Below are 15,070 nucleotides of genomic sequence, written 5' to 3' on the forward strand. Positions count from 1 at the left end.
CAAATGGCCTAACCTACCTTTGGGAGGGTCACACATCCCCAGCCCCGGAAAAATCGAGGAAAATTGAGGAAAAATTCACCACTATGAATCGTTATGCCTAAACACGTAGAAAGTATTTATTACGACACTTCATTATAGGTGAGGAAAAGATGAAGTTTCTTAGACAAAGTCACAGAGGGAGAGGCAGGGCTGGGTCAGCAATACCCCCTCAGCCAGAATGAAGCTGGGTGCGCCTCCCAGCCCTGACTGCGGCAGGGTTGTCTGGGGAGGGATGGGAGGAAGACAGGTGGGGAGAACCTGTCCATAGGAATTCCCTCTACCCCTGAAAGCACCAAAATGGCACAATAATTTTTTTTCCTCTAAAGTACAAATATGTAGTTTCACCATCACCCCTGCACGTTTAAAAAAGAAAAACTTTCCCTAGGAAAGGCAGGCCCAGACGTTGGGTTTTATACAAACAGCCGGGAGCCGTGCATGTACTTGTTCAGGGGCCACAGGTTGCTCTTGCCCACGTTGGAGGGTCGCCTCTGGCACTGCTTGCAGCGCCGATACTTCTCACACTGGTCCAGGAGGAAGAGCTTGCTGGAGGCCCTGTGGAGAGGCAGAAAAAGGGGTCATTTGCCGGCATCCCCGAGTCCTTACTGGGTGCCTCGCCTGGAAGCCGATGCAATGGAAGGGATACAAAAGAAAAGTCACACCTGGTCCCTGCCCTCCAGGAGCTTACGGCCCACCTGTGATTTCCCACCTGCAGTCTCTCCCCTCCACGCTGCTACCTGCTGCTCGCCCCGGGCCGGGCATCTCCTGCTTCTCCTCCTTCCCTAGTGAATAAAAGGCTCTGCGTGGTGCCTTCACAACAGTCTGACCCCAGCCCTCTCCCCACACCCACCTAAACCCTCAGAGAACACAGGACTTGCCCAAGGTCACTCAGCCAGCGTGAATGGGATGGTGGCTCCAAAGCCTCAGTATTTGCGGCTTTGTCCCATGGATGCGCCTTTACCTGTCAGGCTTCCCCGGGAGACAGCATTTGAGAGGGAGATCAAGCCATTAAGCTGCTGGTTAAGTTAACATCCCAGCAGACAATGAAGGGTAGACTTCAATGGAAAGTCCCAGGGGGCCAGAAGCCTCTGGAGAGTTAAGGGCAGGAGAGGAAGTGAAGACGTAGAAAAAGAGGACGAAAGCAGCTAGAAGCAGAGATGAAGGGATGACAGTGACTGGTTTTCCACTTCAACAGTTTTTCCTGATTGTGCAGGATGTGCACAATCCCTGATGTGTTCCCCTACGTTATCAAAATTTCTACACGGTGGGATTCTGTAAAAAGAAGCATCGATGACAGCCTTCAAAGGAAAAAGGACAATCTTGGGAGATTGGGATTGACATATATACACTAGTATGTATAAAATAGATAACTAATAAGAACCTGCTGTATAAAGAAAATAAAAATAAAATAAAATTCAAAAAAAAAAAAAGAAAGAAAAAGGACAATCTTGGCAATAGGCAGGGGAAGACCTACCTGGCTTGCCTTGGCGATGGGACCAAGTATCATGAACTAACTGCATACATGTGAACCTTGTTTTTGCTTCTGCTTTGTTTTCTTTTTAATGCCAACCAATTCCTCCTTCCTACGTGCTGTCCACTTGAGTCCCTGCCCACAACTTGGCCTAGGTCTTCAGGTGAGAGGTCTGCTCTGCTGTGTCTGTGGAACAGCTGGGCTATCCTGCCACTCAAGGTTATGTCATGTCTCCTCTACCGTTTATCACCATGTTAGCCAAGCCTTCTTCCAAAATCCAGCTAAAATCTCCCTGACACTAATCTCATTGCCTTCTACCTGCTTTCCCACAACACTGAGAAAATGGCTTGAAATACCCAATTCCCCTTTCCCTTCCTCTTCCCTAGGCCAAACAACCTCACTTCTCCTTTGGAACTTATTTTCCACATCATCTGTCATACTTTCATTGTCACAAAATATGGGTTCTACCCATTAGAAAGACAGGTGAGAAATGCCTTAAAATCCAAAAGGAAAAGGAGAGTTTCAGATCAAGATCCACTATAACAATTTTTTCTATGATAAAAATTAGTTGATAATTGGCAATTTAAATATTATTTTGGTATATTCAGGTTTTAATAACATTTGATTGCATAGACTTTGTTTCTTCAAGTTTTCAACATTCTATGAAATCATACCTTACATTTGTAAAGTATTTTAATTTTTTAAAGTGTAATAATTTTCCAACTCTTTATTTGATCCCCCAAACTCCTGTGTTAGCCAAGCCAGGCAAATGTTTACTTTCCCCATCTTAGAAATAAGAAAAGTAAGGCAAAAAGATTAGCTGCCTCTCCAAAGTTAGTGTTAATTCTCCAAAACATCTGGATTCCCCAACTCTAGATTGTAAATAGATAGCTGGGGAAAGTGAGCATGGATATAATACATTTCAGGAAGACATTCTTGGTTGGGCATCTCACTTTTCCAATTGCCAATCTTACCTACAACGCCTTAACTCTGCTCTTACAAGACCATCCCATAAGCCTTAGATGTGTTCAGACAGAAACACTTTCTTCCTATTTCCAACTAATTATCTCCAAAGAGAATTCCCACCCTCCTCCCCCCACACCCCCAGGCCTCCCTAGCCTCCACAAAGCGAAAATAAAGCTACTACACAGAGGCAAAGATTAGGGCAGAGATGGCAAATATATAACATGTAACACAGCATTCTCCATCCCATGTCCACAACAGACATTTCTAACATATCATAGCAGTATTTCCCACTAAACCCAGAATTCTTTTCTCACAAAGGTCTCTAGGCAGCTACCCCTAATAAACTGAAGCTGACACTTAAAACCTATCTGCCATCCCAGGATTAGAGGAAACTAACAAGATGCAGAGGGGATTTTGTCTGCGAAAAAAACTTCAGGTGCAATCAGGTACTACCGCTCGAAAGCCTTCTCCTCCAGGTCCCGCTGCTTCTTCATGACAGCACTCCTTTCCCAGTCATCCTGTAAGTTTTGGTAGATTCTGCTCACTCGCTCAAGCTCAGCATTTCTGTCTGCCAAGTGCCTAGAGAGAACAGAAGAGTCTGAGATTCCATTCATTAATACCGGGAAGGGCATGCACTAACCCTAGGAGCCCCATTCCTTTCATGCTAAGTTAAACAGAAAAGCTTCTGGTTTTGTTCACCACTCTTTGAAATAGACTAAGGGGCATGAACACTGTAAAAACATAGCGAAACTCCTAGCAAATAATTTGTGGGTCTAGGCCCTTTCATCTTCAATCCTGGTTTAAATTAGCAGGATTAAAACCTTTTTCCAATTAACACATTCAGCCTTTAAAGCCATCAATTTCCTTTTAGGCTAATTTAACTGATCTGAAGATTCATCTCAAATGGATTTCCTATACTTTGCTTCCTTCCTTTTAGTCCAGCCTCTCAGCTCTCAGTAGTCCGCCCACCAGTTCTGCCAGATGTTTTACAAGACAAAGTAGACAGGTGTATGAATGAATGGTTAGACAGGGGGAAAGAAACAGAAATGACTAAGCAAAAGAAAATGAAATCGAGAAAATATCTAACATTGTGAAGAAGGGTAAAAAAAAAAAAAAAAACATGTTTGGTGAAGGTCACATCATCAAAGAAATGACTGCAGTATAATATCTCTCTTCAAGCACAGTGTTCCAGCATTCCCAATGTTAAGTGTTTCTATTACTGGTCTCTAAACATGTAGTCACTGCTGTGTGAATCACCCTAAACCTGGTTCAATATAAATGTGTCTATTTCCTGCCAAACTGAAACTCTTACAGTCAGTTCTCATTAAATTCTGGAAGGGACTTCACTAAATGTGACCCTTGATTTAGCCTGCCTACGCTGAAGGGTCTTGTGTTACAGGTACCAACCGCCACTAGGTGTCAGGACCCGCCGGTAAAATACTGTAATGTGCTCTGTGCTGGTTCACTTATTCTAAAATAGCATGGCCCCATTATCCTCTAACAAGCGTTGATTCAATAGCTATTGTGCGGTCATTATAAAGATTAAGTAGGATAATATACAGAAAGCGCCATTGCCTATCACACAATGGGAGTTCAATGACGGAATGGTACCTATTATATATATTTTTTCATAACCTTTTTTATCTTTTCACGGTTTTTTTTAATTGTAGTTTTAAAAAAAAACACATAGGGGCTTCCCTGGTGGTGCAGTGGTTAAGAATTGCCTGCCAATGCAGGGGACACAGGTTCAAGCCCTGGTCCGGGAAGATCCCACATGCCGTGGAGCAACTAAGCCCATGCGCCACAACTACTGAGCCTACGTTCTAGATCCTGTGAGCCAAAACTACTGAGCCCGCGTGCCACAACTATTGAAGCCCAGGCACCTAGAGCCCGTGCTCCGCAACAAGAGAAGCCACCGCAATGAGAAGCCCACACGCCGCAATGAAGAGCAGCTCCCGCTCACCGCAACTAAAGAAAGCCCGTGCGCAGCAACAAAGACCCAACGCAGCCAAAAATAAATAAATTAATTAAATTAAAAGAAAAAACAAACCGCATAACATAATATTGACTATCTTAACCATTTCTAAACATCCAGGTATATAGTGTTAACTATATTCCCACTGTTGTGCAATCAATATCTAGAACTCTTTTCACCTTGCAAAATTGAAATTCTAAACCCATTAAACAACAACTCCCTATTTCTCCCTCCCCTTAACCCCTGTCAGCTACCATTCTACTTTGTTTCCATGAATTAGACTACTCTAATTACCTTATATAAACAGAGTCATACAGTATTTGTCTTCTTTTTGTGGCAGGCTTATTTCACTTAACATAATGTCCTCAAGGTTCATCCATGTTGTAGCATGTGTCAGAACTTTCTTTCTTTTTAAGGCTGAGTAATATTCCATTGTATGTGTATACTGCCTTTTGTTTATCCTTTTGTCTGTGGTTGGACATTTGAGTTGCTGCTATTTCTTAGCTATCGTGAATTATGCTGCTATGAACATAAGTGTGCAAATACCTCTGAAAGATCATGCTTTCAAATCTTTTGGATATATACCCAGAAGTGGAATTATTGAATCACATGGTAATTCCACTTTTAATTTTTTGAGGAACCACCACTGTTTTCCATAGTGGTTATACCAATTTACATTCCCACCAACAGCATACAGGGTTCCTATTTCTCCACATCCTTTCCAATGTTTACTATTTTCTGTTTTGTTTTTTTTTTTATAATAGCCATCCTAACACATGTGAGGTAGTCTCCCTCTCTCTCTCTCTCCCTTTCTCTCTCTCTCTCTCTCTCTCTTTCCTTGCCAGTTCTAGTTTCCTTTATCTTTCCTCTTTACATCATATGTATTCACATCTTAATGGTTTTATCTAATACTGAATAGACAATTTTCTTCCTTCCTAATCTTTTGAATGGTCTAAAAGAAGTACTTGTTAAATGTTTCATGGTGTATGTGGTGTGAGAAAAATATATAATTGTTCTTGTTTTGGACATTTCACAAGGCAATTAAACCACAGATATTATAATCCAAGATAAATGATAACACATTTTATCTTTGCATTTACGAAATCTTATTACACTATTCTGCAAATGTATAAATGTTTTCTTTTCAGAAAGAAACATAGAAAAAAAAGATAGCCATGTTATCCATGTATGTCACACTGATATATATATCCTAAATAGTGAAAGACATTTTCTTACATCTACATAGGTGTTTTGCAGGGGAAAACATGAACAATTTGCTGACTGCTTACTCCATTCGAACTTCCATAGAGTTGGCATTCCAGGATTTCTATATTATTGGAATTAAATTATTAAATTGTGTAATATAAAACACAGCTGTACTTTAAATCTCACATTCCTACCTTGCCACCTTTATTCACTGGAGTAGAGAATCCCTGTGTCGCAGGTTCACATAAGTAAATATTCAATAAAACACGGAATACCTCTTATCTTGGAGAGGCACACATAGAGTTAAATGTTAAATGACCTCTAGTTCCAACAGGGTCACCCCCACACTGTCACAGAGCATGGAAACCATTTGTTAATGAGCAGCTATCTCCTTGTGGTTTTGATTTGTATTTCCCCAGTGATTACTGATGTTGAGCATCCTTTCATATGCTTTTTGGCCATTGTTATACAATTCTTTAAAGGATAGGTTTAAAAGTCAGTTTACTTTAAATGCCTAGAAAGTAAGAACATGAAGTAAGATTAGATGGGAAGCAACTAGGATTCTCCCAAGACTGCTGGTGGAAGCAAATTGCTGTACCTTTTTAGAAAGCAGTGTCAGTATCTGGTAGTATTTAAAACGTGCCATACACTTGATCCAGCAACCCCACTTTTAGGAATTTATCCAGTAGAAACAAAACAACCAGTATAAGGAAAAATAAGAAAAATGCTTAATGCAGAATTGTTGTAATAGCAAAATACCTGGAAACAAAGTGAATGTTCATCAATGGTGCAAAAGTTAAACTATATAATCCACATTATAGATAGTATGCTGTTATTAAAGAAAAATGAATTTCATATATAGGTACTGACCTAAATACAAATTAATGACACATTATTAGGTTAAAGAAAGGTTGGGTTGCAGAGTAATATGTAAGATCTCATGGGCCTCATTTTCATTTACAAAAATGGAAGGAAAAATATATGTGTGTATATTGTTTGAATATATTTATAAAGAACAGGAAAAAATGTAGAAGGCTAAACGTAACACTGACTACTTGGTAGGGGAGATTATTAGCCTTTTTTTTTTAATATCTCCACTAACTGACTTAATGAGCATGAATTGTTATATTTTTTTAAACAAAAGCAGAAAAGTTTAAAAAAAAAAAAGTAAAACAAGTAAAAATACTTCAGCAGGCCTGTTTGGATCACACAGACTAAGTCATTCCCTCTGAAAGAAAATGATCTTCTAGTTGCCACAGAAAGACCTAAGATCACATTTTGAGATGGACCGAGGATGGGGAAGTTGGAAAAGAAAAGAGAATAGAATATGGAATAATCAGTAAAGGATATAGAAACAAAAGACAAGGATCTAATCCATATAAAAACGGGGGTTTACGACCAGAACTCCAACAAAAGAGATAACCAGATAACGACCATAGTTTGTATTTGATCAGAGCTCTGAAGTTTCCAGAAATGCTCTCACATACATAATCTCATTTAATTGTCATAGTAAGGATAGGCAGGGCAGGTGTGATATCCTTATTTTTCATGTGAGGAAAAGAGAGCTCAAAGACCCCATGTGTGCTATGGTCCAGGTCACACAGTTTGGAAGTGACAGAGTTTAAACCCTCCTAACTCCATGTTCAGGAGAACAGCCAGAGAAGCTAAGGAGCTGAGGAGGAAACTGCAATAATCTCTGCAACACATGCAAAGGGTCCCAGATCTGGCTGTGGCAGCATGCACGGAAAGGCAGAGCCACTGCGGGGCAAGGGGCAGCTGTTTGCTATGAAACAAGCTCCTTACAAGAACTTCTTCATTTGACCCTTAACCACCTTGGAGGTAGATATTAGTATTCTCCCTAATAACTGATAAGGAAACCAATGCCCTCAGGGGGCTGTAACCTGCCCAATCCCACACAACTAGTAAAATGGCAGAACCGCATATCAATCAATCAGAATGGAGACCGGAAGTGGTCTTGGAGACCCGAGGTATTCATCCATTCGGTGAAAGGTCGTGGAGAGGTGGGATGGGGGATCCCAGGGAGGGGCAGGAGCAGCCTGGGCAGCAGGGGTGCACCTGTGGGGCTTGGGGCAACAGCTGTTAATCAAGAAGTATGGAAATATTTCAGTATTTTAGCAAACAGTACAGACATACAAGTATACATTGCCCTGGGCTGATGCAAGACTCAGTCCCACATCTGATTTGACTCCAAAAGCCATGCTTTTAACTACTCTCACCTCTCTACCCCAATCCAACCCCACCCTTATCACAATATCCTCCCACCTTCACCCAATTATTCTACTCATATATTCCTGTCTGAACCTACTTGCTATAGAACATAACAAATCTTTGCACCATCCCACTGACCATTTATAAAATTTTAATATAATAACTTTTTTTCTTTTTATAAGTACAACTGCCTTTTTAAAAGAGGAGATTCCTTTGAAGAGAAGCCCTCTTGGAACTCCTGAGAACTTTGATCAAGTATCTGAAAATTCCTGAACATCTACAAAGAAGAAACTGTAGCTCTCTGTGGCAATGAGGGGGTGAAAGAGGGAGAGTAGGAAACATGGGAAATGGGAAGACAAGAAGGAGCCAAGGAGATGTTACAAGGCTGAGGGCTGGTCAGGATCTTAAAAAATTCCCCATTTGTGGGGTGACCAATGGGTACTTTAAAACAGTGGGTGTCTGATGTTTGAATTTAAAGGTATTGTGCATTGATATGGCATAAAGTCCTCCTCTGCCTGCCCTGACACCTTCAGCACCCCTGCACCAGCAAACATCAGCACAGCTTACTACATGCGCGGTTCTCTGAAGAAGGGGTTTAGTGGAGGTTGAGAAAGGGCCTCAGTTTCATGTTTGTGTCCACTTGAGCAGGACAGCACATTTGTGGCTCACATTGTATTTCCAGTGGCCAGTGCTGGGGTGGACAACTCTTTTCAGACATTGTCCTGTAAAGGGAAAGAAAACTACGGAAAGGTAACTAGAGGGAGAAGTGGGATTGAGAGAGTTTGTTTGTAACTTATGGTTAGCAAAGGGGAAAGGGGGTGGGGGAGGGATAAATTAGGAGTTTGGGATTAGCAGATACAAACTGCTATAAATAAAATAGATAAACAACAAGAGAACTATATTCAACATCTTATAATAAACCATAATGGAAAAGAATATGAAAAAAGATAACGCATTTGGAATTATTGTTTATCTTACATTATGTATGTGTATAAATATGTTTATATACACATGAATGCATAATATTCTTTTAAAAATGAGTTTGTTTTTAATTTAATAACTTTTCTTCATAGGGTGAATTGTGGGGATGAAATGAGATAAAGCACATAATAAGCTTAGAACAATATTTTGCACATAGTAAGTCCTCAATGTGTTCACTATCATGATTGCCTCTCTGGAGGGCAGGAGAGGAGGAGGAGGAGGAAAGATCCAGGGTGTCTTACTCTTTGTGTGTCCTCTGAAGCATCAGCAGATCCCACTTCTGGTCCACCAGCTGGTGCAGGACGGCCGTCCTCTTGTGGTTAGCAGCTGCCTCCTGCTGGTGCTTCATGTAATTCTGTTCTCTCCTTCGCTTTTCCACCATCGGCTCACCCTCTTCCTTACCAAAGATGGGCTCAGAAGAGTCTGGCTCAAACATGGGCAGCTGGGGGCGTTTGTTCTTTATCTGAAGCAGGGACACACATGATGCAGATGATAATTATACCAGGGAAGAGACTTAAGGCACAAGGCCGTAGCATAGTAAATACCAGCACCTCAGAGGAGAGAACAAGGGCCTCAGAACCACCAAATGGATAACGCATAAGAGTATTCGTAACATTACAGGATGTATACATATTTTTAGAATGCTACTGAAACCCTGCAAAAGTTTAAAGGAATAATTGGCCCCTTACCTGTGCATCCAAAGCTCTCTTGTAACACTGTGTTTCTTCCATCTTATCTTTTATATATTTGGCTCTTTGCGCAGCAAGTCTGGCAGTTATGAATAAGAGAAGGTGGGACCACAGTTTGTTGTAGAGTGTTTAGTAATACAGATTAACATCAACAAAACATGTTTAATAAATATTAATAGGAATAAGAGCCTGATGAAAAGTGATATTTCCTTCCAGGAACTTTCATTTTAAGAAAGAAAAGAGTAATTCAAATCCATAGGCTAGTGGACAGTGTGTTGGACAGGGATGGATGGGCAGGTATAAGCGAGTGACCAACCATATAGTTCAAATGCACTACCATTAAGACAGGCACCCTTCCTCCCCCCATGCTTAAAAAAATCTAGATAGGAAAGCAGAAAGTGTCTGTGCATGCAATACAATGACTCATCATAAGATTCCTTTTTAAGAAGAGTGGTCTTTCCTATTATAAAATGAATCTATTACATGCAACCTCCACATGATCTGTAAAGTGAATATAATGGAACATATGCATTTTATGGAAATAGTTTTTGGTCACAGAAACTAGATACTTATTTGATTTACGAGTTTCTCTCACACCACAGTAGCCTCCTTAATTGCTCTCCTGACCTCAGTAGCAGAAGTATGGCCCACTTAGGCATGTTTGAACTCTGTGGCCCTGACCCTATCCCAGGCCTCAGATAACCCAAGCAGGACCAATCAGATTCTCTTTCCTGAAAATTTGGAATTGAGACTGAAATTCATCCAACTGTGAGCTGGAATACAGACAATATCAGCTAAGGAGCCGGGGTGTGAGCAGGTGGAAAGCTTTTTTTACATGGATTTTAGTTCCTGGTTCCAGTCTTCCTGGGTCCCCCATACATTCCTGCCCTCAGGTTCCATAGGACACCCTTCATACTTATAATACAACTCAGCTTTGCCTTGAGGTTACCTGGGAATAGCTGGGAAGGAAGCCTGCTCAAGACAAGTCCCTTCCTCCATCTACCAAGATTAGTGATCACAAAACAATACAAAATGATACTCTGTAATTAAAATGATTATAGACAGCAATCATTAACTAATGATAGTTATAATAATGCTGGCTTTTCCATGTTTCTAATGAAGTGTTAGGCTATGGTACTGGCTGCTAGCTGGGTTAGTTTGCTCAGTTGGTTACAGATGTGCTAATGAAACTACCAACGCTGATCCAATCCCACATGGAAAGAAGCATCACGTGAACATTCCAAATCCATTTTTCAGAGCACGTCTAGCTAGACTCACTCCTCTGTCAGCTGCACTTGTTCCAGGCGGTCCATCAACTCTCTGTTTTGTCTTTGCTTTATGTCCTTTTCCCGTCTGTGACCCATTTGTTTCAGGAGACTTTGGGAGTATTCCTCTTGCTTAAAAGCATTAATCTCAGGACTGAGTGGCCGTTTATCAAACAAGAAGGATTTCTAGAATGAAAGAGAAGCAACTCATTTATTCTAGAATACTAAAAAGCAACAAAGAATAAGGGTAATCATTCAGAAGACTAAAATCAATCAGAAAGCCTTGATTAATTTATAATATGTGCCCAGTCCTCAACACATTGACCAGCTAGTGACCCACAGAACCATATGAGTACGCTCAAGGATGAATCTGAGCAGAACTGACCAAAGCCCCATAACTGAGAGGGAGATGAAAAAGGACTTCACGGAGTAGGTCCTTCGCTAGTACTTAAACAACTTGCATCCTGAAAGGAGGAGGAATTCTGAGTGAGTGCAGAAGCATAAGCAGGGACTGCGAGGAAGTGGAAGAGGGAAAATTGAGCTCCTGCTCTGGGCTTAGCCACGCTAGACACTGGGAACCCAGCCGTGATCAAGAACAGAGATCCACAGGGCTTCCCTGGTGGCGCAGTAGTTGAGAATCCACCTGCCAATGCAGGGGATGCGGGTTCGAGCCCTGGTCTGGGAAGATCCCACATGCCACGGAGCAACTAAGCCCGTGCGCCACAACTACTGAGCCTGCGCTCTAGAGCCCGCGAGCCACAACTACTGAGCCTGCGTGCTGCAACTACTGAAGCCCGCGTGCCTAGAGCCTGTGCTCTGCAACGAGAGAAGCCACCGCAATGAGAAGCCTGCGCACTGCAATTAAGAGGGGCCCCCACTCGTGGCAGCTAGAGAAAGCCCATGTGCAGCAACAACGTCCCAACACAGCCAAAAATAAATAAATAAATAAATTTAAAAAAAAAAAGAACAGAGATCCACAGAGAGCCTCACTCTCATTGAGCCTGCATGCTGGTACAAGAGACAGACAGCCAACAAGCAAACCACACACAGATAATTTAAGGTAGTGATAGGTACTATGAAGCCCTTCTCATAGCGAGTGTCCGGGTGGGAATGGGGCTAAACTGGTTATTAAGGAAGGTTTTATTAGGGAGGTGACTGAATCACCTCCACTGCAAATATCAGGGGACCGGTGTCCTGTACAGAAGGATCAGCAAGTGCAAAGACACTAGATGGAAACAAGCAGAAAGAAGGTCTACGTGGCTGAGGCAGAGCGAGCAAGGGGAGAGCAGAGCAGGTGAGCGCCAAGAGGGAGACGGGCCAAACCAGGAGGGCTTGATAAGTCAAGGTAAGGCGTTTGCATTTTATTTTAATTCAGTGGAAGGCCATGAGAGGCTTTAAAGCAGAGAATGATCTGTTTTGGTGAACAGTTTTAAAAGATCACCCTGGCTGCTGTGTGGAGAATAGATTGTAGGAGGGCAAGCAGCGAGCCTGACTAGGGAAGTAGTGCAAAAGTTGGGCCTTCTGGGACTTCCCTGGTGGCAAAGTGGTTAAGACTCCACGCTCCCACTGCAGGGGGCCTAGGTTCGACCCCTGGTTGGGGAACTAGATCCCACATGCATGCTGCAACTAAGAGTTCACGTGCCACAACTAAGGAACCCACCTGCCGCAACTAAGACCCAACACAACAAAATAAATAAATAAATAAATATTAAAAAAAAAAAAACGTTGGGCCTTCTAATGTGGCTTGGATTGGGGTGGTGACATTGAAGATGAAGAGACATAGAGAGATATTGGATGCCTTTTGGAGGTGAAGGCAAGTGGGCTTGCAGATGGTTGGATGTGGGGGACTGAGGAGGAGGAGTCTAGGATCACTTTTAGGTATGGGGTTCATGCAACTGTCTGGCTGGTGATACCACTTGCTAAAATGGGAAGGCTGGGAGAAGAACAGGTTGAGAAGGGAAATCAAAACTTCTGTTTTGGTCTTTTTCACTTTAAGGTATCTACGGTTATAACAAAGAGGAGATATAAAGTAGGCAGTAATAAACATATAATGTGGACCTTACATCTATCTAAGAGGAGAGAGAGAGAGGACCTAAAGCTCAAAAGCATGGTGCCCCCTCTTCCTCCTTCCCTATTGCCCCTGCCTGGAAGGTTTTGCCTCCATTCACTTCTTTACCTAACTCCTGTATGCCAGGAAGTCTTCTCAGGTCTCTGGTCTGGGTTAAGTGACTCTCCTCTTTGCTCTGTTCAAAGATTTATCATAGCATTTAGTATATCACACTCTTGTCTCTTTAAATCTCTTTCCCCCACTATCCTGAGACTTTAGAGAGGGACCTTGTGTTGTTCATCTTTGTATTCCTAGCCACTAGCAGAGTGGCCAGCACAAAGGAATTCAATGAATGCTTGATGATGAATAAAGAAAATCTATTTTATTAGGTGTATGTCCGGAGTGTCACACTGCCTAGATAGTGAGGTGAAAGAAGGAAGGTTCAGGCAGAAATAAAGGTAGGCACATCATGATTGGAAACATTAAATCAATGGCAAAACAGGTGGCTCACGTCCCTCTGAAGCTGGGGTTCTCAAACTTTAAGGAAACTACAAATCATCTAAGTATGTTGTTCGAACGCAGATTCTCATTCTGGAGGTCTGAGGTGGCACCCTAGATTCTGCATTTCCAGCAAGCTCCCAAGGGATGCTGGTTCTCTACTTAGATCATCTGATCCTGGGGCAGGAATTTAATATACTGTCCCTATCCCCACCTCTCCCAGGTCCTGGTTGAAAATTACTATCATTAACAAGTGCTCTCATTACTAGTAGGAACTGTATTATGAATGTGAATGGTGTGGAGGCAGATCCTGGACCACTCCTGCCCTGGAAGGAAGCTTCAGCCTTGCACAAGCCTCTTTTTACCTCTACCACTTTAAAACATTGGCGCAATATGGAGAGTGGATCCAAATGCTCACAAGTAGGGCAGGTATCAGCCCTAGAAATTTCGAAAAGACTCTTACATAAAATTCAGGTTTCTCATTCTTGTGGATTCTTATGGCTTCAGCAACTCCAAGATTATAGGCAGCATTTTTTTGATTCTGTTCTCTACTAGCCAGACTTCGCATCTTTGAGAAAAAAAAAAAATCACATATGAAATAGAGCTTTTAAAAATTTAATTCTACTGTATTAAAGTAACCCAACCAAGGTAGAAACCTGCCTTTTGGAGGCAATAGTAAATACTTTCTGATGTGTTCATAGATTTTTTTTTTTTAAGTGGGCTTTTGTTTCCCATTCTTGGGCTCCAGGCACCACCTCTACAGGGATCGTAAGAAGGAACGGAAGATTTCATGAGTGGTTACCTCTGATATCACAAATGCAGGAGAGGACAGTAAGGCCAGTTATTGGAGATCACAGAAATTGGGATAAAGCAAATGCAAAGGTGCCATTCTGTCTTTACTTGAGATAGGCCATGAATTTGAAGGGAGAAGCCCTGACTGGGATTCTATTTTATGAGAAATAAAAAATAAAGCTATGTAATCCAGGAATTCCATCTTTAAAACTCAGTCTTGGGAATTCCCTGGTGGTCCAGTGGTTAGGACTTGGCCTTCTCACTGCTAGGGGCCCGGGTTCAATCCCTAGTCGGGGAATGAAGATCCCACAAGCTGCACGGTCTGGCCAATAAATAAATAATAAAACTCAGTCTTCATGGGGGGGTGGGGGGGAATCAGTGACACGTACAAACATCAGCTGCACGGATATTCATCCCTGGACTGTTTACTATTAGTGAAAACTTGGACACAACCTAAGTTTTAGTTCAGCAGTAAGTAAATGGTTCAATATGTTACAGTACAGACACACGATGGAACTTTTGAAATGGTGTTTTATAATCACATTCTCCTGTCCCGTGTTAAACACTCCTTAACCGAGGTGTTGATCTACCTGCTCTTTGAAGAGAGCCTCTTGATCTTTCAGCATCTGATACTGCTGTAGGAGTCGTTCATCTTCCACCTCTCTCCTCTTCCTCTCCTCACTGTAGTACAATGGAGAATTCCGCTGTGCTCGTTGCAAGCATACATAACACATTTCCTGTAACACCAAGTTTTAGGACAAATTGACTTTTTTTTTTTAACATCTTTATTGGAGTATAATTGCTTTACAATGGTGTGTTAGTTTCTGCTTTATAACAAAGTGAATCAGTTATACATATACATATGTTCCCATATCTCATCCCTCTTGCATCTCCCTCCCTCCCACCCGCCCTATC

At 41.9% G+C, this 15,070-nt stretch overlaps 1 protein-coding gene across 2 annotated transcripts in view; it reads right to left on the reverse strand.

The window, feature by feature from the left end:
- Positions 1–359: 359 nt before the first annotated feature.
- Positions 360–15,070, reverse strand: part of CCDC81 (coiled-coil domain containing 81) — a 35,373-nt gene continuing 20,662 nt past the window's right edge. For both annotated transcript variants that reach the window (XM_061202755.1, XM_061202754.1), the window contains 7 exons: positions 14,746–14,892; positions 13,827–13,931; positions 10,832–11,004; positions 9,554–9,632; positions 9,107–9,327; positions 2,927–3,052; positions 360–591 (listed from right to left, as the gene is read on the reverse strand). In XM_061202755.1, coding sequence (XP_061058738.1) covers positions 450–591; positions 2,927–3,052; positions 9,107–9,327; positions 9,554–9,632; positions 10,832–11,004; positions 13,827–13,931; positions 14,746–14,892 — 993 coding nt within the window. In that variant the 3' untranslated portion in view covers positions 360–449. The remainder of the gene's footprint in view (positions 592–2,926; positions 3,053–9,106; positions 9,328–9,553; positions 9,633–10,831; positions 11,005–13,826; positions 13,932–14,745; positions 14,893–15,070) is intronic.

The sequence above is a fragment of the Eubalaena glacialis genome, chromosome 10 (genome assembly GCF_028564815.1).
Source record: "Eubalaena glacialis isolate mEubGla1 chromosome 10, mEubGla1.1.hap2.+ XY, whole genome shotgun sequence".
Classification (NCBI taxonomy): Eukaryota; Metazoa; Chordata; class Mammalia; order Artiodactyla; family Balaenidae; genus Eubalaena; species Eubalaena glacialis.